This window comes from Pholis gunnellus (genome assembly GCF_910591455.1).
Source record: "Pholis gunnellus genome assembly, chromosome: 13".
NCBI lineage: Eukaryota > Metazoa > Chordata > Actinopteri > Perciformes > Pholidae > Pholis > Pholis gunnellus.
The window spans coordinates 6,946,539-6,973,616 of record NC_136540.1 but is presented as its reverse complement, the minus strand read 5'-3'; the positions used below and the strand labels follow the sequence as shown (position 1 = coordinate 6,973,616).

At 42.5% G+C, this 27,078-nt stretch overlaps 1 protein-coding gene across 16 annotated transcripts; it reads left to right on the top strand.

Annotated features, from left to right (window-relative positions):
* The first annotated feature begins 274 nt into the window (after positions 1-274).
* LOC306704692 (EH domain-binding protein 1-like protein 1) lies at positions 275-26,629 on the top strand. 16 transcript variants are annotated; one of them, XM_079171173.1, is made up of 31 exons: positions 275-729; positions 4,967-5,024; positions 5,557-5,652; positions 6,297-6,350; positions 6,446-6,624; positions 6,818-6,936; positions 7,073-7,162; positions 8,357-9,154; positions 9,703-9,768; positions 9,908-10,042; positions 10,184-10,420; positions 10,564-10,738; positions 12,046-12,393; positions 12,540-14,117; positions 14,869-15,141; positions 15,286-15,801; positions 16,087-16,191; positions 17,344-18,426; positions 19,931-20,758; positions 21,740-21,977; positions 22,076-22,224; positions 22,630-22,678; positions 22,805-23,129; positions 23,439-23,509; positions 23,676-23,712; positions 23,831-23,877; positions 24,270-24,390; positions 24,545-24,644; positions 24,736-24,809; positions 25,170-25,284; positions 25,573-26,629. In XM_079171173.1, exons 1-31 carry the CDS (start codon positions 626-628, stop codon positions 25,658-25,660), a joined length of 8,256 nt encoding a protein of 2,751 aa, XP_079027299.1. In that variant the 5' UTR covers positions 275-625; the 3' UTR covers positions 25,661-26,629. The 16 variants fall into 16 exon arrangements, with proteins under 16 accessions (XP_079027299.1, XP_079027300.1, XP_079027291.1 ...); XM_079171174.1 differs by having other exon boundaries at positions 7,067-7,162; positions 24,279-24,390; XM_079171165.1 differs by having other exon boundaries at positions 7,067-7,162.
* The last annotated feature ends 449 nt before the right edge of the window (positions 26,630-27,078 follow it).

The window sequence follows — 27,078 nt, the reverse complement described above, 5'->3', positions numbered from 1 at the left end:
AGACTGTCTCCTCGGTGCTGTCGCACATACAGTAAAGCAGCAAAGATAAAGACCCCTTTTTGCATAATGCTGCATCACCACACAGTCTTTGCATATCCTGTCTCTCGCTCTCTCTCTCTCTCTCTCTCTCTCTCTCTCTCTCTCTGCCTGTCTGTCTGTTACAGGCTGCTGTCACTGAAGGTAGGAGGGGGGCCTGACTAAGCGTGGCTCCGTGTGGATTATTGCCAGAAACAGAAAGAGAGAGAGAGTTGTCAATGAGAGCCGCCGCAGTTGTTGGGTTGAAACGTCAGCTTCATATCAGGCGGTTTACCGGCTGTTTGAATGACAGCGAGCAGGGCGGAATCGGTTCCTCTTTGCTTCTGGCTTAATTGCCAGTTCTGTCCGTCTCTTTCTGTTCACTACACCGCGACATTTCTGAGCGTGATTCCACTTATTGTCAATGAGCGCAAGTCGCAGTTTGTGTGAAGCCTATTATCATCATCATCAGCAGCAGCAGCAGCAGCAGAAGAAGAAGAAGAAGAAGAAGAGGTCCTTTTAAGGAACTTGGATTATTGTTGCGCGGAGGAGCGCGAGGCTTTCTTTCTTTTTCCTGTTTGTTAAATTGTATATCTTACCAGAGGAAGTTATGACTTCGGTATGGAAAAGACTGCAGCGCGTTGGTAAAAAAGCTTCAAAGTTTCAGTTTGTCGCCTCGTACCAGGAACTCGTGTTGGAGTGCACAAAGAAATGGTGAGTCTGGATCTTTACAATTGCTTTAAGAGTTTTTCTGCCATGACCCATGTGCACGTTTCTTCCTGTTTGACATCTAAATAACTCCCCTAACAGGTTTAGTATGTTATTAGCTATAATAAGACTCTATTATGACAATTATCATGTTGCTATATTGACGCGGATGAGGGCGTCCCTCTGTATAGCCTCCATGTGATAAGCGGTTCCACGGTGATAGTGGGTTCGATTCCCGACCGCGCCTATTGACAAGGTTTGTGTTAACCTTTAGACAGTTATCAGGACACAGTCCATTCTAAAGCACCATTGTTCTTTAAAGACTAATCATTTAATATTACAATAAGTAGTTGTGCAGAGACATTATCCATCATGTAACCAATATGACAACGAATAACAGTCTGTATTTTCTACTTGCTAATGTTTTACTATCACTGTCACTCTATTTATTTTGAAAATGTATACAAATTCAGGCAACAAAGGCCAAGTGTACATTGTGAGCAAGATTTAGTTTTACATTCAACATCAACATTCAATCATGTACCATTGTAATTAAGCAAAACCAGTCTCACTCTTATTTCATTTCGAAGTTCCAATCCAATCACTTTGTAGCGCTCAAGCTATGTAGGGCTTCCCCCTCTTGTGCAATTTCCTGTTGTACAAAACATTTGGGAGGTGGCCAGGTGATGCAGCATGAGGCATAATTCTGCTCTGACACACACTGACACAGCATCGGACAGAAAACATACTGACATCATACGGTCAAAAAATTGGCAGTAAAGGGGGATAGGGTCACGTTAAAAAGAGAAAACTAGGAATAATATCACCACCTTTTCCTGGAGCCACCTTCTTATCTGTCCAGATTACTCTGAAGTATGGACTAATGGTGTAAGCGGCTTGTTGTCAGCACGATAACAAACAGTTTTTTTTTAAAAATCCTACATTGATTGAAGGCTCTTGTCAATAGAGTGTCAGAGTTTGATCAGCAGCAGAGAGCTGTTGTGTGCAAACAGACGGGAAGCGATAGAGTGACAACTCCCACACATGATGAAATCAGAGTTGATAAGCCGTTACCAGAGTCAGAAACAACAGAGAGAAGGAGAAGAGAGGACAGGTGGAAGACTGGAGATTAATCCAAAGTCCTATTCGGCATAAAGTTGTTTTTCAAAAGGAAATCAACCCGAAGTTCTTGTGATTAAATCCAATGGTCAGAGTTACTGATACTTAAAGATCACCTCAAACATCAGAGGCAGGAAATGAATCCTTAGTCACAAGGGGGTTGAAAGTGTCTCACAAGTCACATGTTTGTGTGTGTGTGTGTGTGTGTGTGTGTTTGGGGGGGTTGTTCTAATTTCGTGCTATGACTTGAAACCATTGGCTTTCTTAGAAACTGTCGCCCCTATATACGCACTTGTTACTGTGATGCATTTAAAGTTACCACCAGGAACTTCCATTTTATGTCAATTCTGGCGGTCCCTGTGGCTGAAAGCAGTAGTGTTTCCGAGCATCACAGTCACTTTAGAAAACCTCTAATTTTACTGCGTACAGTCATAGTCTGGTCCATGCAGTCTTGGTTCTGGTTCTCCCGTGCCTCCGTTCCCTCCAGCGGGCCCAACAATACAGCCCGGGTCTCAGCAGTGCGGTGTTTTCACTGCTCCGCCTTGTGACTGCAGGTCAAAGGCGGCAGCAAAGCCGGATCTGGGTCGGTCAGCAGCGTGCTGGTAGAAAGAGCCAATCTTTTCACTGATGGTCTCGTTTACTAGGTCAAATAGAGGCGTCAGTATTAACTGGAGACTGTTTCATAACCAGTTAAACATTTCTCACAGTAACTTTAAGTGATACCAGTTTGTTCCATTGACTCATTTTTTTAAAGTTGACTTTATATCATAACATGTTGTGTTTTTATTTCAGTTTATAAATCAGTATATTGTGCTCAAGTATACCAAATAAATAATTCTTAGCGATTCCCCAAAGTGTAAGGATGTGATGTTAGTATTTTATACCATCTTAATTAGAGCAGTAACACGTGTCAACAGTGAACCTGCCAGTTCACCTCGTTGTCAGAGAGAACGTGACCTTTCGTCAATTGTTGAAGTTGTGTCAGACGTATGTTAATGTTGTGTTAATGCAACTTAAAAGGTCAGTTTCCTCAACTTAACAGAGTTGCCACAACAGAGGCTTTCACAACTAAAATCAAATCATTTTTTTTTTGTGGAAATAAAACGCTTCAATAAAATAAAAAGGTAAATTGTTTGAGTTAATAAACTTAAATGGTTTAAGGCTGTCGGTTCCCTCAAACAGTTTGAATTATACAAAGTCATTCGGTTTTAAACAGCGCTTTACACATCAGTGAGTTTCAGCGCATTGTTTAGCTGTCCACAACTCTACTGTTATGGTTCACTCATACAGCTGTCATAGTGTAGAAGTAGATAGTGACCATAGGGAGCATTGAGCACCTATAGGTGTATACAGAGCCAGATATTTACCTCAGGAGTTTTTAGAGACCAAAAACTGAGCTAAAAGAGAGATTATTGAACTACATTCATCAGGTTGCCACAAACAACTTTAACTGTATTATAGTGTTGCTCTGTAACTGTCGGATGTGTACGTAGGTCAATCAAATTAGTCCTCGTTCAGCTCGACCTAATGTTACATGCCGTGCATCCAGAATATTCGTTGACAGGCCCAGTAAATATGCAAGTAGTGCGTCACATAAACTTCCAATTTCTATAATATTCACAATGTTGTCTTCACAATCTGTTTCTACTGCCTCTAAGCGGAAAGAACAATTACACGATACCATGACTGGAAGGACAAGATATTCACCATTACAAGCTCAGTTGGATAGAGGAATTAAAACCACAGAGGGGCCAAAGATAAGCAGGCCTGGAAGTTTGTACATGACAACATGATGTTGACAGAGACAGTCTAGTGGCATAGATATAATTAAAGACTTAGCAACAGGCTATTTTTACAGTAACACAAGGAGTGCTTTATGTGACCAAAACATGAGATGGGCTTAGTGAGTAAGTTACTGTCTGTAAATGTGTATATGTTCTGTTTGATGAACATATACACATTTGATATCGCAAACACAATCACAAACACCACATGCTGTTTAAAACATTTCTACATGGATGTGGGTAATGTGTGTCCGTCCTCTAGTCAGCTGTGGACAAAACCATTGTCTGCTGAATGACAAAACACCAACCACAATTACAGTAATTACATGTTACACAACTGCATTACACCCTCATGTCCGCCCGTGTAAAACCCATAGTTACTAAGCTCACTGGTTCAGAAGATGTTTTTGTGTCTTTGTGTTTCGGATCACACTTTCTAGTCTCCCGTTGGTGCTGTTCTCTCTTTCTCCCCTCCGGTGTCCCCGCTGTGCCGCTCAGGCTATTTCTAATGCCACTCCTGACCCCCTAACACACATAATGTACCACATAAACACTTACACACACACGAGCCCTCTTTATACTTGAGCACTGATACACTGCAACTTGAGACAATATTTATCGATTCTATGAACAAGCACTCTAAAGAGCATATGTAGGTGTACATATTTAAAGTTGGCTCTGAGATTTGAAAGGGATTAGGAATTATTTTTATGTGCTGGTAATATTTGGTGTGTGTGTGTGTGTGTGTGTGTGTGTGTGTGTGTTCTCTTCCTACTTCCTGCCAAGATGCACGCCTCACATTCACATACTCCGACTCAGATCACATGACTCCTTTTTCACTTCCTGTGCCACAGAGGACTGAGACAATACAATGGAAAGTGTTACAAACACGCATTTACAAAATGATAGGCACACACACATATTATACATTGTGTAGCCTAACATACAGATAAACAGCTGCATGAAATACATACATACGCTGTACACACAATCTCAATTTTACCAATGAGCTCACAGCACTCTGCATAAACACTCATATCAGTGCCTTGTCTTTGACTCGAAGGACTTTTTGTCCTCCAGTGATTCACAAGACTTTCGATTACAACTTGTGTTCTCTTTTTTTGTATAATATCCACTTTGTTTGGAGACATGATTTAATGAAGTTCGAACGTCCTTTCACTGAGGGTTTTTGTAAAGTTACTAATGTTGATCAAATGGTTGTTTTGACTTTAAAAAAAAAAAGCAGTTTCCTTTTTGGAGAAGAGCAGATTAATATCAAGTAACAACATGAGGCAAGACGTCATTTCTGTGTGTTGATGTGTTTTTGTTTGTTTCTGTAGGCAACCAGACAAGCTGAGGGTGGTGTGGACCAGGAGGAACAGACGCATGTGCTCCAAGGTGAAACCACTAAACCACCACAAACATACACACACAGAGGCGCCCACACAGTCTCCAGAGGTGGAAAGTACATTAACTCAAGTACTAATATGATACTTTATATTTCTATTCCACTACATTCAGAGGGAAATAATGTACGTTTAACTGCACTGCTTTTATTTTAAAGCTTTAGTTACCACTTACTTTGCAGTATTAAAAAATATATATAAATCAAACCTGGTAGTATGAAAAGTTTGAAATGAGCTCCACCTTTACCAGGTGCAACATTAAACAGATGTACACGTTGATTCATAAATTATAATATATATATTATTCTGAAATTAGACAGAAGTTGTTTTGCATAATGAGTAGTGTTACTTTTAGTACTTTAAATGTTTTGATGCCCATACTTTTACTCAAATTACATTTTGAATGCAGGACCTTTACTTGTAACAGAGTATTTATACACTAAGCATTGCTATTTCTACTAAAGTAACAGTTCGGAGTACTTCTTCCATGACTGACAGTCTCACTAATGTTGTTTGTTGTGCAGCTCCACAGTTGGCAGCCTGGAATCAAAAACCCCTACAGGGGCATGGTGGTGTGGCCTGTCCCAGAGAACATCGACATCTCTGTTACACTCTTCAAGGTACCAAAATAACAGAATACACTGTTTACTCTACACGGGGAGAAATTAGAGGGAAAAATGGAGAGTGACAAAATATCACCAATGCAGATGCTTCCATAAAGTGCACGAGGGGTCCAGTAGTGTTCAGAGTACTTTTTTAATCCCAAAAGCAAATTGCAGCGAAGCCGAGTCACACATCAATCACACAACAACAACAAAAATAACAAGAATCTAAAAAATGAGTTACAGTATATTATGCTATATATCGTCTTGTATTGATATGGCAAGATGCTTCATTTGAATTGCATAGATGAATATTGGAAATAACATCATAATAATAATAATAATATACACAGAATATGTACATATATATACACAGTTATACAGTTAAATGTATGTATAAGAATGTAGTATGAATGTATACGGTTAACATGGTTAACATTTATAGATATTGGATAAAAATAGTAAAAATAAACACAAATTCACAGTATGATAATAATAATATGTGTGTCACATTTATACCTGTTATATCATAACATAACCTGTTATACAACCAGACAAATAAATGTATGTATTCATTAAATAGCAACATTTACAAAAAGGTTTGTGTAACGGTCGGGCAGGATGTTCGACTGCAAATGTTATTGTTGTTCTCACCTCTTCAGGAGGTCAATGCTGATGAATTTGAGGACAAAGAGTGGACCTTTGTCATCGAGGGTGTAAGTATCTCTTGACTACTCTGCTTGTGATTCTTTAAGTTGATATGATTCAAAATCCTTTACTGATCATGGCTGTTTTTGTTGGCCATGTAAAGGAGAACAAGGGACATCGTAAGGTGCTGGCATCAGCAGACATCAACCTGAAGCGGTTTGCCAGTCAGACGCCGACCCAGACTGACCTGACGCTGAAGCTGAAGCCGCTGTCCGTCAAAGTGGTGGAGGCCACGCTCAAGCTGTCGCTGTCATGCGTCTTCGTTCGTGAGGGGAAAGCCACGTGAGTCGTAGTTTACGTACTTGAAAATGGACACCGATTACAAAAACTAGGAAGAGTTTTTATATGTTGTATATATTATACTCGTAAATAATAAGATTCCACTTTGGAGGTTGAGAAATGAAGCCTCAACCACATTTAATCACCAAGTAATGACTCTGTGATAAATGTTTGCTCTCGTGTTCTTGTTCCTCAGTGATGAAGACATGCAGAGTCTCGCCAGCCTGATGAGCGTCAAACCCACAGATATCGGCAACATGGACGACTTCAATGAGAGCGATGAAGATGAGGACAAGAAGTCTGTCACTGCTACAGGTGGGCAGACTTACACAAACACTGCTTCTTCTCGCTGATCTTCACTGTGAGCGTTTTTCTTCTGACATTTCCTCCTCCTCTACCTTCTTTTTCCTCCTGTCACTTCTCTTGCTCTACTCTTTTCTGGTAGCTGCAGTTGTTCCGCACACTCTAACTCGCCCAAATCGCCCTGCCCCTCCTCCACCTTACAAGCGAGACTCCACTGGACCCACTTATCCAGCCTCAGGTAGCTTCCTCTTTGCCCGTTCTTTCACCTGCTCCTGCTGTTTGTTTCTGTTGCCAGAGAGGAGGAGGAGGAGGAGGTGTGAACAGGAACTCTCTCTCTCTCCACCTATCTGTTATTGGGAGGCCCAGTTCATATAACAGTAATTCACACACTCGTGCCATTTGCTCTGCATGCCACATATTTCTCATCTAGACATTATTGAGAATCATGTGATGACCAATGCCACGGATGTTTTGGAAGTTTGTTTGGAGGCGTGAAAAGCAACATGGCATTTAAAGGTGAATGTGTCCAGAGAGGCATTACTGTCAAACCACCGATCTAGTTGCGTGGCTTTAAGGCGTACGTTGTTATCCAGAAACGCACCAGTGGTGGAACAAGTATGTACATCATTTACTTTAGTAGAAGTAGTAATGCAAAACAATGAAAGCATACTAATACATATTAATTAATATAAGCATATTAATTACCAAATAAAATGAAAGTACCAAAAATACTCATTATGCAGAGTGGCCCCTTTCAGGCCCCTTGTTAAATATATGATATGATAATTATCACTTGTGTGTTAATATGTGAGCAGCATTTTTGTTGTCGTTGGTCGAGATGATTTTGAATTGTTAATATAAAATGTGGTCAGTTTAATCTGCAAAAGAACTCCACTCTTATAAAGATATTTCTACATGCAAAAAAATAAAACGTTAATACTAATTATTATTTTAAAAAGCCGGTTGGTGCACTACAATGATTCAAATTGAGTTCAGAATATTGTGAAATGAGTTCACTTGCGTTAAAAAAAATGTTGAGAAAAGAAAATGAAATAAGATAATTTGCTAAATGTGTTATAGGTACTGGTTATGTAACCAGTAACTATAACTGTCAGATAAATTAAGTGAAGTAAAAAGTACAATATTTCCCTCAGAAATTTGGTGGAGTAAAAGTATAAAGTAGTAGAAAATGGAAATACTCAAGTAAAGTACAGTCCTTAAGTAAATGTAGTTTATACCACTGATGTGCTCACCTTTAGTCAAATCCTCAACTGTCATTGACTCCCAGTTAGTTTCATTTTCATTCTCAATTCATAACCTTTTCCTTCCTGTCTTTTTCATAATTTCTCTTTCTGCAAAAATCCACTTTCCCTGATCCATCCATCCATCCATCCATCCATCCATCCATCCATCCTTCCATCTACTCGTCCAGCCTGTGGGCGTGATGGCGGTCCTCCCAGTCCTGCTGTCCACTCCCGCCCTCCTCTACCTATTGCTCCTCGGCCATCGCCCCGTCGCAGCCGACACCCCTTCACCACCACCCCTGTTCAGTCAGAGATCCAACCTTCCCCCGGCCCCTCCCCTCAGCCCTCACCCAGATCCAAGCATAAAAAATCATCAAACCCTCTTCTCCTTGAGGCTCTTGCTTCTTCTGACCCACTACCTAATCCTCCAAACTCACAGCTCACAGCGGCTACTCCCTCAATCCAAAGTGCCTCGTCTGTCCTGCCTCTCTCTGATGTGTCTCCTGCAAATCCTCCATCCCCCAAATCCTCCAAAGCACCCATAATCACACCTTCAACCCAAAACATTTCCTCTTCCATTCATCCTCCATCTCCCAAATGCTCTGGATCTGTGTCAGTGAAGCCTTCTTCAGCAGTGCCGTCTGTTCCTTCTTCATATACCCCCTCAAAACTGCCTTCTAAGCCGCCCAGCACCTCCGAAGCTGGCATTATCTCATTAACTCCCAAACTCCCCCCCCCTGCATTGTCATCCCCCAAGACTGTCATAACGCCTTCCTCCACGGCTCCCCAAATGTCTTCTTTCACTGTGTCCACTACTATGACCCATCAGACCACCTCTACTGCCTCCCATTCTCTCCCGTCTAAATCCTCCTCTCCCTGTAAGCTCGACCTGTCCTCTGAGCTTCCATCCGCTCACCCTCCACTCACCCGGACCCTCTCTCAGCCTCCCTCTCTGCCCAGAATCTTCCAGTCATGCTCAGGAAAAGGTATCAATGTGGCTGGCTGGCAGACAGGCATGCTGCATGCTTTCCACTAACTGATTCCTTATGTGCGCCGGTCTGGTCTGACCTTGTCTTCCACATGATTTAGAGTCATGCCCATGTTACTTTACAAGTCAAAGGTATGCTACTTATATACAGTATGTGTGGTGTGAGGAAGAACGTTTTGACATTGTACCTCAGGCAAGAACAGAGGAAAGTGTTGTGGCCGTTTTCTATGTGCTAATTTGGTACCTGCTTGTTTTTGTCGAGCAATAATTCACTATTCAAAATATACATAAAACTCTAAAATGTAGTTATATTGTTGTGTATTTATACCTTTTTTTTTTAAACCACTAAACATTGTCGAGACTTCAGCAAACCCGTGTTTGTTCCTGACAGATACAGATGTCTTCTGTGATGGTGGAATACAATTAGTAAAATGCATAATATGAAATTGGCTGTGCTGTTCCTCTTTCACTCCTTGCCTCTCGCTAACTATACATTGGTTTGTCTTTATTCCTCATCACTCCTCTTTCTCTCTCTCGTCTCCTCAGTTCCTATTTCACAACAACGGCGCCCCCCGGAGGATCAAACTCCTGATGATCTTACTTCAGTCTCCGGTCTGTCTCCGCTGTGACTGTCTAGAATAAAAAGATGATCCACTACTAACATTCTTTTCAAATCTTAAAAATCTTTTCTTCTCTTCTGTCCTTCTGTGTTTTGCTTTTAATATCTTTCATCGTCTGTCCTCCCAACTAGGCCGTGCTCACATTTTCAGACCTCATGTTGTCAAATCAGTCGCCCGCCCCTCATCTCCATCTCCCTTTTCCGCTGATGCACCTCCTCTTGAGTCCACTCCACTCCCCAAAACTCACCCCAGTACCTTAGAGTCAGGTAACCAACGTCAATGTCATGTTTTATTTTCCTCTGACTTCTTCCCCCATCATTTCACTCTCCTATAAACCTGCTTCATCTAGTCTCCCCTATTTCCCTCTCCGCCTCCTCTTCCCTCTCCTTCCTCTCTGCTTTCCTCAGGTGCTCAGGGGACGTGGTTGACATCTGGTAGTGACATCACCCCTGTCCCCCTGCTGAGTAGTCCGGACCTTGACGCCCTCTGTGACCCCGCCGCTCCAGCCCTTACTGCCTCCCTTCCATTCTCCTCACCCCCTCGCTCCTCGTCTCTTTCCACCTCAGTTTTATTCTCCTCTCCTCACTCTCAGCTCGCTGTGTCTCCTTCTGCTCCTTCCGCTCCAATCAGCTCCTGTCAGTCAGGTATATCAGCCAGCTAATCAATTAATCTCATGTCAGTCTTTATTACAGCCAAGACAATTACCTCATGCTTTTTGACGGATGGAAATGTCTCATTTGGAAGCAGATTTCATCAAAAAAAATAACCTCGCTTTTGCTCTTTCAAGGTTCAACCTTCCCCCTCGCTCAAGTAGACGAGGAAACAACTCAGAGCCCTCTGTGCCGGGACAAGGGTTCGCCTCAAAATAACCGGGCAGTGGCCAACATCAGAGTATCCAACCAGCCAATCAGACCAGCCCAGGATTCAAAGGTGGCCATCAAAGATGAACCAGCAAGTATCAGGTGAGGTCATGGGATGATATCACATGAGTGACTCCATTTAGATCGCTTGGTTTGGATCCTGTGTTTGGCCAAGAGCCGCTGTGTGAGGAGAGAATGTGTCAGCAGACCACAGAGCTGAAGAGGCGCCTTGACAGCACAGCTTGGGAGAAACATAGACACACAGACCCATGAAAGCAAGCGCACAGAGCACATCTGTACACTTTGAGATGGGCAACCTGCTTGAAATTGCATGAATGCTTCAAAGAATAGTTTTTTGGCGAATGCTCTTCTTAGCTTTTTTGATGAGAATATCAATAACGTTCTCATGCCTGTCTTTCGAATATGAAGCTACAACTAGGAGAAAGTTGGCATTGCATAACATAAACACTGGAAATGGGGAAAGCAGTAATCCTGTCTCCATCCAAAGGTAACAAAATCCACCTACCCACACCTTTAAAGTTCACTAATTAACATATCATATCTTGTTTGTTTCATCTGTGCAAAAAAATACTCCCGTAAATAACCCTGTGACGTCATTTTTACACTTTTTGTACGGATTAAAGGAACAAAATTGAACATGTTAATTGGTGAGCTTCACAGATGCTGGTAGGCAAATTGTGTTACCTATTGGACAGACTAGCAGTCTCCCATTCTTAATGCAAAAATAAGCTAACCATTTAAGAAGGTGGCTTCATATTTACCGCACAGACATGAGAGTGGTATCAATCTTCTAACATGGATCTTCTAACTCTCAGCATTAAAAGGAAATAAGCTTTCCCATAATGTCAAACTATTCCTCTTAGGTGCGCAGATGTACAGCTAATCCAGCAGTCTCCATACTGTTGCCGATATCGATCTTTGTAAGAACTTCAGAGTGCGTCATTGGAATGAACATTTTTGGGAGATGGGAGTTGGGAATGGGAGTTATTCCTTCAATCCAATCATATGTATCGGTCAGCATCATGGCAAACTCATTATGGTCTAAATGATCCCAAGCTAACCCACCTTAGTGCTGACTGAGGCAAAACCTGCTTCAGCTTGCGTGTGTGGTTGAATAACAGTTTTACCCTGTTTGTTGATCAAGAGATTTGTGAAACTATTGCTCAAGGCCTCATGGTTGCTTGATGCTAACATGTGCTAACGGTTGAGTGTTGTGTACCCTGCCTCCTGTTGCACTGACCTTCCTTTACACGGCAGTGGAGTAATGATCAGGTCTGTCTGCTCTGTGGCCCGCTTGTTTCCACCCGTAATCACCTCCTGCACGGTCAGCCTTGTGAAGTCTCACCCACTCATCTCTCGAGCCTGACCTCCAGTATTTCTGTCCCCAGTCCTGCCCAGTCACGTTCAGAGCTGATAGTAGCCCCGCCCCCTCCATGGCCCTTCTCCAGCTGTGAGAGCTCCACCCCTCAGCAGACCTCCACCAATGTTGTGGCAGCATTTATCACTCCTAAACAGCCAAATGCTCAGAGGGAAACTGATTTGAAAACACCAACTAATGAGATGGGTGTTATTAGCGCCTTTAAGGCCGAAAAGCCGCCACTGGCAAAGCCTGAGCCAGAGCCTGACTTTGACGACATCATCTTTGAGTCGTTTGAGTCACAGCGACAAGAATCAGGGGGCTTGTTTCTGGAGGAGGATGACTCTAAGCGAGATACTATCAAAAGGTGTCCTCCGGGGTGAGTATTTATATTCGCAGATAAAATCCAGGTCCAGAGCATTAAAAAATAAGTTTGCAAAATGTGAACTGATGGTGCTGATAATAAACACACACACACACACACACAGATTGAGGATTAAGTAATATTGTTTATCTCTTCTGCAGTCTGCAGAAAAACAATGAAAAGGTGGGTGGAGAAAATCCATCACTGACGGAGCAGTTAGAGGGAGCAGCGATGAAGAAGGAGGTGATGATCAAGGCAGAGCAGGAGAAGCAGAGGGAGAAACAACAAGAGGAGGAAAGGAGGAGGAAAGAGGAAAAGCAAAGAGTAATGCTCCAGAAGCAGGAAGAGAGCAGAAAACATGAGGATGAGAAGAAGAGACTGTTAGAGGAGGAGAAGATGAGGCTCTTACAGGAGGAGGAGGAGGTCAAGAAAGAGAAGGAGAGGAAGAAACTTGAGGAGGAGAGACTTCTGAAGGAGAGAAGAGAAAAACAGGAGAAGCTGAGAGAAGAGGAGGAGAAGAGGAAGCGGAATGAAGAGGAGAGAAGGAAAAGAGAGCAGCAGAGGAGACTGCTGGAGGTGGAGGAGGAAAAGGAAAAATCTAGGGGTGAGGAAGAGAGGAGACTTGAGAGAGACAGATTCTTGAGGAAAATGAAAGAGGAGGAGCAAAAAGAGAAGGAGGAGGTGAGAGTGTTTGAGGAACAAAGGAGAAGGAGGGAGGAAGAGAAAAGGAGGCTCCTTGAAGTGGAAGAGCAGAAGAAGATGGAGGAGAAATGCTTGAAGGAGGAAAAAGAGATGGAGCAACAGAAAATTAAAGAGGAGGAAGAGAGACGAAAGAGGGAGGAGGCAGAGAAGGAGAGAATGAAGAGGGAGGAGGAGCAGAGAAGGAATGAGGAAGAGAGAAAGAAAAGGGAGGAAGAAGTGGAGAGGAGGGAGGAGGAGGAGGAGAAGAAGAGGGTCAAAGAAGCAGAGGAGAGGAGAAAGAGGGAAGAAAAGGAAACAGTACTCAAAGAGGAAAATGAGAGGGAGGAGGAAAGATGGAGAGAGGAGAAAGAGAAGGAGAGACTCATAAAGAAGGAGAAGGAAAGGATGGAGAGGAGGAAAAAAGCAGAGGAGATAAGGCGTGAAGAAGAGGAGAGGAGGAAAGAGACACTCTTGAAGGAGCAGAAAGAAAAGGAGAGACGACTGCAAGAGGAACAAATGAGGCAGGAGGCAGAGAAGAAGAAAAAAGAGGACGAGGAAAACAAAAAGAGGGACGAGGAGGAGAAGAGACATTTAGAGGAGAAAGAGAAAGCAGAACGAAAAATGAAGGAGGAAGAAGACAGGAAACAGAAAGAGGATGAACAGAAGAATAAGCTTCTGCAAGAGAAGGAAGAGATGGAAAGACGAAAGAAAGAGGAGGAAAACAAGAGGAGCAAGGAGGAACGAGCTGCTCCGATCTGCAGTCTGGAGGCCAACAAGTCAGATGAGGATAAGCAAAAGATGAAAACTTTAGTTTCTCCTTCTTCTTTGCCAGTTCCTCAGCTAAACAAACACACCGACGCCCCTCCTCCCACTTTCACACACTCGCCCGCGGCTCTTAAAGATGTAACACAAACTCCACTTCCTGCTCCCCACCTCCCTCCTCCGGACAAAACCAGCGTGACATCCGAGCAGCTGCCCTCACACATTCTCAGCCAATCACATAACAGAAAGATGACCCTTCAAACAGTTGATAAACCAAGCTCTGCCACCAATGAGCGGTGAGTTGCACCACTGAAATAAAAAGTCATTATTTCACTCTAGGTGTTGATGTGATTTACATAACTCAAATGGCCGTCATCTGCTTTCTTAATCTGCAAATAAAATCAATTTACCAAAAGTCACTTTAAATTCACTTTCTACTGATTGAAACATCAGACTTCGTTCTGCAACTCTGTCCTAAATCAAGTTGGGCTGATTCCTTATTTCTCTGTTCTTCTGTGATGATTATCTTTTGATTCTCTGCTCATATAAGATTTTTTTTATTATCTATGTTGTGTTTGGGGGGGGCAGATCAATCCCCAAAGTATTGATGCCACCGATACTAAGTCTTGTCTTAAATATCAGTACTACTAGATCGTGCTTACGAGCACTCTTTGCTTCTCTGCTGCTGTTTTGTGTGCACGTGTTATTTTAAGAAAATTCACACAATAAAAATTGTTTACCATTGAAATCTGTCTTGCATTTTAACATGCAAATATCTTCAGAAGTAACCATTGATGCATTTACCTCATTAATAATGACACATTTTCCAGCTGCTGCTAATAATTATGAAGTATTTATCAGTGGTCATGGCCGTGGTATTACTTGGTATCACATTTTGTGGCATAACCCACCCCTACTATTAGTTGTTTGTGTTGTCGTTGTTGTGTGGCTTTCCTCCTCTCCCTTTCCTATTTCTGCTGAACTCTTTTTGAAATTCTTCAACCTGCCCCCCTTATATTTTTCCCTCTTTCTTTCTCCTTATTCCAGTCTTGGGCAACCCTCTCTGTTAAAGGAAGGTTCATTGGCAAACATTGTTATCCCAGAAAAGAAAATATCGGCCACATATACTCCACATAGCACCTGTTCAGGCCCCAATGTTCAGGATAAACCATTCACACTAGAGGTCTTGACCCTGGTGCCACCTCCACAGAGGCTGTCTGATGAAGAGGTTCCTCTATGGAAAGCGCTAGAATGGAGAAGTGGGAAAGATACATCTGAAAAAATCTCTGCAATGGAGGGTGCGAAACCTTTGTGCAGAGGGTAAGAATGGATGAGGGGATGTCTGTCTGCTTTGTCTTTCTTTATCTGCGTGTCTGTCTGCTTTGCTGTTCTGGCTTCTCAATGATGTAGTAGGTAAAACATGTAAAACTAAAACCCCTTCATGCTTTTATCCCTTTCTTCCAGCTCACAAAGAGAAGATGCTGCTGAGGTGGACACCCCTGTCAGGCAGGTGCCCCAACCAATAACAGTAAAAGACTCAGAAACGCATCACATATTCCCATCTCCTGCTGAACCCGGCGCTCCACCAGTTAAAGAGGAGCCCAAAGAGCCAGAGGGACCCAGCGTTGAACCAGAAACCTCACCAGAGGTTTTCCCAAAACCGACCGTCGAGGGAACGGCTTTGGCGCTGGAGCCGCTGCTTCCCGCAAAACCAGAACCAGGACTGAGGTCGGAACAAGTTCTCCAGCCATCAGGAAAACCACAACAGGAGGGAGCAGATGAGGAGAAACCAGCCGAGGTCTTGACTGGTGGTCAGGAGAGTTTCACCAACAATAAGGAGCCAGTGTGCGAGGCCGAAAAGCAGCTGTGGGCGACAGTAGAGGAGACCACACCGGAGACAGGAGCGGAAACGCGGATGGAAAGTAGTGAGAGCACCGAAGAAAAGGATGAGAAGCATGAGGAGGGTGGTGTAACAGGGGGGTGAGTCATGTGACGGTTCCTTTGCAGCATGGCATATGTCTGCTTTTGCTTGCAAACCACCACATACAAACACACACACAGACACACACACCTGCACATGTACTGACTAACATTCCTCTATGGTGCTGCAGTCTTAACCAGTGCTTAGTTGCAATTAACCTCATCTGATGCTGTTCTCTTCATCTCAACCACTGTCTATGCTGTTAGACTGGCTGTTTAAATGGACATTATTTGATGAGAGCTTTTCACAAGAATACATTTTGTGTGTGCGTGTGTGTGTGTTAGTGCCCAGAAATGTGCACAAACAGAGGCAGACGCGTGTGTTACAGTGCAGCAGTTGGAGCCGCCTACTGGCTTCATGTCAGCAGTAGTTGGGGTGTTGTATAAAGGGTGAGTCTCTCTGCCTGCCTATTGCCTATCTGATCCGTCTATTTTTATTTAAAATTAATTAATTAATGAATTTAGTTAAATTAATTGTTTAAGGTTGAGGCATTTAAAAAGTGTTGTAGACCAAGCTTAAATGCAGTCAGAACGTATTGCCAATAACTGCTAATGATGAGACAACTTTTGGATAATTCAATAACTTCATAAAGTCAAATGCAATAAAAAAAATCTTTCTAAATGTTTAAAAAAACAGGTGCAGTAAAAACACATGCATTATAACTTCAAAAACAACTTCAAAAGAGGGATAATATTTTACATTATTGACTGAGGTAGTATAATAATTAAGAGTTAAGACTTCAAAACTATAATTATGTTTTTAACAAATAATCATTTTATCAGAGGTTATAAAAGTGTTTTAAAGTTAAAAGCACGCCTTTAACTAATAATGGCCAGCAAGTCTTGCAGTATGTTTACACAATTTAGCCTATTTATCATACATTTTATTAATCAATTTAAAGAGACATTTTATTACATTTTGATGAGTTATTATTTTATCTCTATGGCAGTATTGCTGGTATGGGATGGCTACATTTGCCATAACACACATAGTGTGTATGAGTGCTTAATGCTGTGGAAAACCAGAAACAGTCTGGTGTTTAATAACTGCTCTTCTGAGAAAAACTGTACTCAAAAGCCACCACGATACACCATGCTGTTGGTCCAAGTGGTTGATCAACCATTGTTTTCTTTCTTGGTTATAATCCATTCAGTGAGCTGTCGAACACAATGTGCTCATATTTTCAGTGTGTAGTAGAGAATGTGTCTCTGTGCATACTTATGGGCTAGTTGTGTTATCTTTCTCGCAGCTGCATGGCACTAGAAAGTGTTTTCATGTCTTCTGGTCACGTTTTCTTAATCGTGCCCGAGGGCTTTAGTAAGTACTGTAGAAATAAAGTGTGGGGTGGTTCTCAGTGCAACCAACAATACATGCTTCCTCTGTATGTTTTGGACAAGCACCAAAACAAAGTCTGAGAAAACGGAACTGCTTAATCAAGCATGCTGACTGGCTTTCTGTCCCAACTGTTCGCAGCCTGCTGAGGTCATTTTAGGGTGAGAACTGTCTCAGAGATTTCCTGTCCCTCGTCTCTGTCCCTTTAGCTATGAGACAGTGACCTCCATCCTGCAGACTGCTGGACCCAGTGATGCAAGTCATGCCCACCACTCTGCAGGCCAACCATGCATCCCTATAAGTAATGAAGATCGGCCACCTTTACATGGAGGAGACGCACAGATTCTGCACTCCGCTGAGCCAGATGACGACCCACTGATTCCTGTTGGTGTCGACATTTCTCCACCCACAGCCTTCTCTGACACAACAGAAAACCAGACCATTAGTAAACAGACTGGATTGCCTCAGAAGCTTTCACACGGGCTAAGTCTGGTGGCAAGTCTGAGACTGGCAGCTAGTGAGCAGGAGAAGGACAGAGAGCAGGAGAAGGAGAGGGTAGAAAACATGAAGAGGGAGGAGAGAGAAGAGGCAGAGAGGTTGGAAAAGGAGAGAGAAGAGATGGAGAGGGAAAGGGAGGAGGAGACAAAGAGGCTGGAAAAAGAGAAGGAAGCGCTGGAGAACAATCAAAGGGAAGAGAGGGAAAGGAAGCAGCACATTGAGGATGAAAATAAGAAGAGGAAGAGAGAGATGGAAAGGGAAAAGAAGAGAAGGGGAGAGGAGGATAGTGTGAGGCGAAGGGAAGAGGATAGCAAAGGAGAGAAACCACAACAGAAACAGATCAATTCTGGCTCTACGTCACTGCAGGAAGTCATGAACGACCAATCAGAAAACTGGCCTCCTCTGAGGGAACTGGAGATGGATGAGCTTGCGTATGATGAGGTGTTACAGGTTGATGAAGAGCAGCCAGAAAACAAGTCTGATCCCAAATTAGTGACAACAAATACTGTCCAACTGGTTTCAACCGGACCTGCTGATTCTGTCCCTGTACCCAGACCAACAAGCAACGTTGACTCCCAATCAGTTAAACCCGAGGACTCTGTAACTGCTGTTAAGAAAGCCCTGGATAATACTGTTCTGAGATCAGTTAAAAAGGGCAAATCCAACCTGAAATCTGGCGCCATCCCAGTGTGGTTGAGAGAGGAGGAGGAGGACGAGGAGGTGGAGTATGAGAGAGGACAGGAAGATCTTGGCTCCATCTGGCTGGCTGAGCTGTACATGGAAAGGGAAGCAGGGTGAGTAAGGGTGGGTGAGAGAGACAGATAGCTGCAGGGAGAGCGCAATGAGTAACCAGGATAGAGTTGTCTATGCGAAAGAGAGCTGCTTGTTGCGTCTTGTGGATCAGAGAACTCTGTCTGTACATTTGTGGTGTATGCCTCGTCTTATAATCAAGGCCGTCGCACGCTATATCTGCAGGGAAATAATAATTACTAAGCACTACTTCCCCTTAATTTACTCAGGGTTTGGCTTTTTCAAGAAAGTTGCGTGTCGGCATGTTGATGTGAGTCATGTACTGTATGTGTGTCCTCCCCCAAACAACATAATGAGCATGTTGTTTGTGAAGGAAATTGGAATTTCCTCTCCACATCTTGTTCTGGTTAGGACTTAAAACAGAGGTTTTCAGACTGAGAGATAGAGATTGCATGGGGGCGGGGCGGATGGCAAAGATACTGCGTCAGGTGAAAGAAGGATGTTTCCGGTAATATAGCAACAACGGGAAGCCTGCTTATCAACACGGTTAAGGTACTTTAAAACCCTTCATGCACATCTTGTTTGAAATATCTCACTCCTTCTCAGAGTCATGACTCAATCTGAACACATGATACACATATTTTTATATTCAGTGTAACTAACACTTTCCGAAGACATCATCTCCATAAATCTCCTGAGAAATAGAAAAACAAATCACTCCTTAAAACTCCAGACCTTGCCTGAGAATCATCACATCTTCAGTATCCAAGTAATCCAGTGACAGCTGTCTGGCTATCCATGGATAAACTGCAAGCAGGAACTGCCAATAGCTAATTCTGCATGCTTTTAATGGTGCCAATTTGCCAGAGTTTACTAGCTTTTCCCATGTAGATAAACTTAGTCAGTCCTATTGCTGTTGGAGTCATTTTAACGTGGAGAAAGAAGGATTTAATCAAAGATGCAGCAGTAGTGCAGCGTGCATAGAAAAGGGGAAGCTGTATAATGGATGTATCTGCATCGACTGTATGTTCCTGTCTATGAATGTTGCTGTCTGCACAGCTGTCATCAATGAATGTTAACAGGTTCCTCGCATTTTGTCCAGTACTCAATTGCTGCTGTAGCACGTCAAGTAGCATGGATTAGTGGATCGGTTTGGTCATTGGATATTACAATACAATGGAGGCTGGAGCATGTTTTAAATTGGTGTTTTGGTATAATCTTGCTTTTGGAAGTCTGGGGAAAATCTTTTCCAAACAATGGGGATATAAAGACCATTGGAAATCTTGGGACAGTTGGGAGATTTAGCTGGAGTGTCCTTCTTTAACAACGTCTTGCTCTACCATCAATTTACTGTTCATTGGTTTTAAGTATTGCAACAACCAACTGTGCCTTTTTTACTTGAATTTTACTTGATCTCTGGCTGCGTAAGAGAAATGGTTGTATGTTGCAGAGGGGAATGGAGCATGCGAAGGATCTGTTGCTGGTCAGTGTTTTCAAAAGTTCCTCGGCCTTCAGGTTCAGCTCTGAAATCTTCTTTTCTGTCTTCAGCCCAGGCCACCAATCCCTCGCTGTTACCCAGATGCCCCCCTTACTCTCTTCCAGTGGACAAACCTTTTACTCTGCTGCCGGTCACCCGAATAAACCTGAACAATCTCTAACCAGTCTGGCAGAACGTCCTCATCTCGAACCTCTTTCGGGGTCTTATCAAGAGGAAGGAAACAGTCAGAAAACTAGAGCCATATCTGCTCCCCAATATAGTGGAGCACAAAAACAGCCAATGAAAGGACAGAGAGATGATGATGTCACAAACACTGGCCACAGCCTGGAGGTAGCAGCCAATGAGGAGGGAGAATTTGTCCAATCGTCTGTGGTGCCTTGGCCACTTCCTCTGAGCACAAACACTGCCAGCATGCAGTCACACAACAAGATGCACACAGGAACAAACGTCAGTAAGATTGACGATGACACAAAAATGGTCAAAACAGCTACAGAGGCACACAGGAATCTTGAAATGAGGGATGATGAAGAAAACAAGAACACAGACACCACAAAGAGTGACAGTCTACAAATCAACAGCCCCCGCACACAAACACACACCCCTGATCTCAACCAACAAACCAAAGACCACCAGCTCCAAGAGGAGGAGAGGCGGTTGTTGGCTAAAATCAATATGATGACAGGTGACTCATCACCTGCCTCTGGCCCTCGCAGTATGAAGCTCCTCATCCCCGACCCCTGTGATATTGACAGTGACACCACAGAGCTAGTTGATTACAGTCAGTGCTGCTGTGACACCCTGCAGGGAATATCCCTAACTGAGGCAGAGGAGCCACCGGCCAATGAGCTGGAGCAAAATCAAGAAGGAGAGGAGGATGTGTAAGTCAGCCTGTGCTGCTCCAGAAAATGACATGCCACCGAAGCCTTGTGTTTGTTTGGGCATGTGATATGCAGAAATGCAGACTCTAGTCGGAATTAAGTGACACTAAAGATTTGACTTGAAGTTAAATTTGACTTGAAGTTAAATCTTATAATATATATTTGTAATACAAATAATAATATTTGTATTATTAATTATCATTAATAAGAATAAAGCCTTCTTTTCACCAGCGGTTTTGTGAGGCTGAAGCAGTGCATTAAGCTGAACGCTTACATCAGCATGCTAAAAGACGATACTAACATTCAGATGTATAGTATCTTACCAAGTACAGCGGCGGCTGATGGGAATCTTTATTTGGTCGTTAACCAAAGTGTTGGTACGGGCTTGAGGTCTCTCCCAAATTTCACTCAATACCACAAAATGTCAACCTTATGGAGGCACTAGCGGTAAAGTCAGAGACTCTCCAATCCAAAGAAATGCGGATTCATCCTCTTGGCCATGGATATATTTTTCATTTTCACCACATCAGTCTGGACTGTGGTGGTGGACAGATCATCAGTCCGGCATCCATAAAGCCTTGCTTCTAGAATCAGCCACACAGCTTAGCAAGCAAATGCTTTTCTTTTGGACTCGCAAAAGACTTAAAACAGCTCTGGCAACATGTGTGTGTGTTGCCACCGGGCCGCATGCGAAGTTTGAAGAACTGCTGCTGTGTATGATATGTATAGACAAGTGTTTGGTGAATCTGCTTTGTTCTGAGGTGATTGAAATTGGCCGAACAGCATAGACCTGTGCTGAGGAAACTATGCAGAACGTTCTGCTCTATGTTCCCTGTCATGCCCTGTAACACCAAGGCTATGCTGCCATCTGCCGTGTCAGCAAGCTTGCATGTCTCTCGCTCATCGCTGTTTGAATGATCTCCTCTGTTCCAAAAAAAAGTGTCTTTCATGACCCGTTGTTTATGTCCTGTCTCCTCGTAGGCTAAAAGGCCAATGTGCTGACCTCCCTGATGGTGGAGAGAAGAAATCGCCATCACAGCTTGGAGACACCTCAAGCAGACACACCAGTGATCAGCGCACTCACACAAACATCACTCCTCCCCATCACTGTGAGATGACCGCATCTCGGCTTCCTACTTTACCAGAAGAAGAAACCTCTGACCTTAAGCCTACTTCAATGGTCCGAGAGGAGGCTGACGGGAAGGACGATGCAGCTGAGGTAAATATGCACAATGCTGATGTGTACATGAACTCTGACATGCTTTTTAAATCACAAACAAAAACTGAACTTCTTCCTCTCTCGTCCTCCTCCTGCAGGGCCTGGTGAACTCCAGCCAGTCGTTGCTCCAGTGGTGTCAGGACATCACCAACGGGTACCGGGGTATAAAGGTCACCAACTTCAGCACTTCCTGGAGAAATGGCCTGGCCTTCTGTTCCATCCTACATCATTTCCATCCAGACAAAATGTACGACTTGCAAGAAACATAACCTGCTTTTCAGCTTCATGCCTCTTTCTAGTTTGATCTTTGTTTTTCATTAGTTATTTTATATTTTAGAGCTGAAACAATCAATTGTCAATTCAATTTGCAACTGTGAATATCTGCTTCATTTTTTCATTTTATATAACAGTAAATTGAATGTCTTTTGGTTTGGGGGTGTTGTTTGGACAAAACTACACATTTGTCATGTGTTCAGGGAAATTGTAATGGGCATTTTTCACTATTTTTTGGCATTTTATAGACCAAACAATAGATTGATTTATCAAGAAAATAACAAGCAGATTAATCAATAATGAAAGTAATTGTTGGTGTCAGCCCCACATGAATTTAAATGTTAACCTGTAACCTGCTTCCCATGTTTTGTCCCATTAGAGATTTTGACCAGTTGGTCTCTAACGACATCAAGCTGAACAACAAGAAGGTAAAGACGTGGCTCATGTTGATCAATTTTATAATCAGCTCTTAAGTGCCATCAGATGTGTTGATAGTTTACTTATTAACAGATATTTCTCTTTTTGTTTCTGTGCTTGTCTTCCTACCACATCAGGCGTTTGACGCTTTCGAGGCGCTGGGCATCTCTCGCCTGTTGGAGCCGTCCGACATGGTTCTTCTGTCCGTCCCCGACAGGCTCATAGTCATGACCTACCTCAGCCAGATCCGCTCACACTTCACCAACCAGGAGCTGAGTGTGCTGCAGATAGAGCACAACAGCAGCCAGTCCAGCTACGGCCCCGTCCTCTCTGGTCCCGGTCCCACTAACGTCGATGCCGCTGCTTTCTGCATGGCCAGACTGAACGAAGGAGTGAGCTTGGAGGAAGGAAGGAGCAGCGCGTTGGTCGTCCCACCACCGAGGACCAAACGACTGATTAAAGGTAGCCTCTGTAGCCACGTTTAAACATGTCAGCTCTCTTATTTTTACCACAATTCATTCATTTATTTTCATGGACCCTTTTTAGTGGGTTCATCTTAACAAATCGTGCAGTCAAACTCACTTAAGAGTCCCGTCCATATTGTATTTCTTGCTTGAGTCATGATGGGTTCAGTTGTCACGATTTGACAAAAGACAAATGTCAGGAAAAAACACAAAAGAGGAAATTGTTTAAAGCTTACTCAGGAAATTGGGGTGAATTATTAGGTTCACCCCAATCCAACTTCTAATAGTTGTTTATATCTGTTTTTAGGGGACGAGTCAATAACCCCAGTCCCTCCACCAAGGTCGATTAATAAAGCAGTCAAATCTGGACTGACTCAGGTGACACTTTCTATTTAACTTGAACTGACTTTCATGTTTAAACTGTAATGTCATTTTCTAAAACAGGATTTAAAAAAACACTTTAAATTGTATTTTCTTCATTTGCTGTATGTGTCAGCCTTGTATTAGTTACTGTACGTGATAGTTTCATCTTTTTCTTGTCCAGGATGAAGACACAAAGACAGGAATCACTAATAATACAGGTGAGTACCTAAAGCCCAAGCCTTTCAAAGACTTCAGTATTTATTCAACTTCCCATTCAGATGTATTTCTCTTTTTTTGTACACTTTTGATTTGTCCTGTGTGTGTCCCTGTGTGCAGAGAGTACAGCTGAGACCCAGCCTCCCAAACAAGAAGAGGAAACCATGGTCAGTTATGTGTTCCTCAGTTAACCCTTTCTCTTCTCTACTTAATCTTTTCTTTTATCTTTGACTCTCCTTCTCACATCAAATCAAATGAACATCATGAATATGACTGATGGCTGCCAGAAAGAACAAATCACATTTGCTTTAACTTTGTTCAAATCTGTTCATATCGATTCCATTCTTTAGGCCGCTCTCTAATCTTGTGACCATCTTCTTCTACTTGTTTTCCTCTTTCCCGCAACTCCCTCTTTCCTTCGATCTCCTTTCCCCTTTTTCCTCTCTTCTGTATGTTCATGTGTGATTGTGTGTGTGTTTGCATGTATGTGTGTGTATGTGTGTGTGTGTGTGTGTGTGTGTGTGTGTGTGTGTGTGTGTGTGATGTGGCTTGTGGTCAGTGTCTGCAGGACACCAGTCAGTATGTGCTGAGTGAGCTGGCAGCGTTGGAGTCGGAGCAGAAGCACATCGACAGCAGAGCCGCTGTGGTGGAGAGACGACTGCGAAGTCTCATGGAAACAGGTGAGTCACACACACACACACACACACACACACGTGGAAAATATATATATATAATCAATAAGTAATCAACTGGAAGGACTCAGGAAGCATCAGTGAACGGAGTAGGTTTTCTCATATACAAACTAAACTGCCTTTTGTTTTTCTGTTCATACAGGAAGCGACCGTAGTGAAGAAGAAAGACTGATCCAGGAGTGGTTCACTCTGGTGAACAAGAAGAACGCTTTGATACGCAGACAGGACAATCTGGAGCTGCTGTAAGACCTCTCTACGCACAAACAATACACACACATGTACGCACACATACGGTATACACAATACTTTGCTGATTATCAACTGTGTCTACAGACAAGAGGAGCAAGATCTGGAGAGGAGGTTTGAGCTCCTGAACAGGGAACTTCGGGTGATGATGGCTATAGAAGGTGAGTAACCAACAGAGGTGGAGGAAGTATTCAGATTATTAACTTTGGTAAAAGTAGTAATTCAAAGGGATTTACAGATGACTGGCATGTTGATAACTAAAACCAATAAAATGTATTTAAAAAATAGATGCATTTCATTACATTCCACCACCGGGAACCAATTAGCCATCCCATCTGCTGTTCGCCACCAGCACCAGTAAAACAGCTGGAAGTTAAGCCTCTTGCTCAACACCACTTTTTTATTCAGTAAAGGTGAATGAGGAGGTAAACCCTCGTTTAATACAAGGAAAAAAACAGAAATTGGTGAACTGCACATGATTATAGGAACCGTTACGTAAAGTTCTGCCGTTTGTCCTGCAGACTGGCAGAAGTCGTCCACACAGCAGCAAAGGGAGCAGCTGCTCCTCCAAGAGCTGGTGTCTTTGGTCAACCAGCGGGATGAGATCATCAGAGACATTGACGCCAAGGAGAGAGGGTGAGTGTGTGTGTGTGTGTGTGTATGGTTGCGTGGAAAAAGACAAAACAAGTCGCAGGGAGACAGCAAATCCCTAAAATACAAGAGGTTACAGAGAAAGCATTGAAAAGTAAAAACATATTGAAGGTTAATGCTTGTGATACTGACCTGCAAAACATAAAATGTAGTTACTTCAGTGATATGAATTATTTGTATTCCTTATTTACAAGGAATTAATTGATACAGGTCTGGGTATAGATGGCTAAGATGTCTTATGCGCTGTATTGATATATGTGTTTGTGTTTGCAGGGCAATGGAGGAGGATGAGCGTCTAGAGCGCGGTCTGGAGATGAGGAGGCAAAAATTTAACAACAAAGACAAATGTGTCCTACAGTGAGATACGAGGTCACACACAAACACACACACAGCTTTTATTAGCAAAAGATGATCTGTCAGGACTTTTGGGGCTCCATATTTCACTGTTTTTTGAGTGCCTTTATTTTCCCAAAGAACTGTTAAAACCCATTATAAGAGGAAAGATATGGGCTGCAAACTGTGTCTTCTATGTTTTCTTGAAAATGAATAACTGTTGTTTTGTCAAAGTTTCCATCCGTCTTAAGTATTATTTTGAGTTCAGTTCACATATTCTTATTTATTGAAATGATGTGTCAGGTTGTTGTACGTCTATTGGACATGTGTTTTGTGTGTATTCATGTGTGAGTTTGTTCAGTATTTGAACACTGGCTTTTCCTTTTCTTTTTTTTTCATTACAAAAGAATAGGGTACCCATCTTGACACGACTAGAGCTTGTCAGAATCTGCTGGACTAAAACCAAAATGTGCCTTGTCCTTTCGTAATATGCCAAAACATATTAGATATAAAAAAAAAAGGTGACAAGTCATGAGCTGGACTCAAATTCACAATATTGAGAGTACAGGGTACATGTTTTAAACTTAAGGATGATCTCCAACATGACATTTTTATAAACCCAAAAAGCATTTCCACTTGTTGCAATATTGATTATCTTTTTTTATATGTTGAAAGTGTTCTTCATATTATTAAGGAGTTATTAAACCTTGTGTGCGCACAAACCCTGAACGCCTTCAGTAACGTGTAGGGATGTGATGTTCATGCCTGCTTGAATCACAGCAATGAACCCGTTTCCTCACTTCTGTGTCCTTGTACTACTGTCTGCATGCTGTTTGAGTTGCACTGATAAAGTGATTGTCTGCTTCACATTACTACTGTATATCTATCACACACTGTATACCAGATGCTGTCTATATTTATGAGTTGAAGATTTGATGTTGAATGATATTGATAAATACGTTCAAGAAATATTGTTTGCTTGCTTGCGTCAGGACTTTGATTGTTTTTTTTTGGACACAACATGAAGCTGTGAAATATAACACAATTTGTTACACACACTAAATATGTGTTTTAATTAAATTACCAATGTTTTTGAACAATAAAAAAGTGAAGACAGGTTACCAGCTCAGGTTAAACTTACCCAGTGGAAACATTTGAATAGGCTCATGTAAGCTATGGTGTTAGATAGGACGTAATTTACAGAAAGTCTTGTTTCCGCTCATTTTACTGTAACATATATCTGTGAAGTGAATCATTACAGTCTGTATGTATGTGTGTGTGTGTGTGTGTGTCTGTGTCTGTGTCACCTGTGGTCTGTCCCCTCTCAGAGTATTAGAGCTAATCAGCTTGACTCTGCAGCACAGATCTCCACTTTATAGGGAAATGCTAATCTTAAATGACAGAACCAATGCGTTAGCTGTAGCTCAGTAGGAACCTCCTGAAGCT

Bases quoted from the DNA above. Each gene is read 5' to 3' on its own strand.
- LOC306704692 (XM_079171165.1), top strand. From the start codon at position 626: ATGACTTCGGTATGGAAAAGACTGCAGCGCGTTGGTAAAAAAGCTTCA. The intron at 6,351-6,445 runs GTAAGTATCTCT...GGCCATGTAAAG, and splicing joins GGACCTTTGTCATCGAGGGT to GAGAACAAGGGACATCGTAA. The intron at 20,759-21,739 runs GTAAGTCAGCCT...GTCTCCTCGTAG, and splicing joins CAAGAAGGAGAGGAGGATGT to GCTAAAAGGCCAATGTGCTG.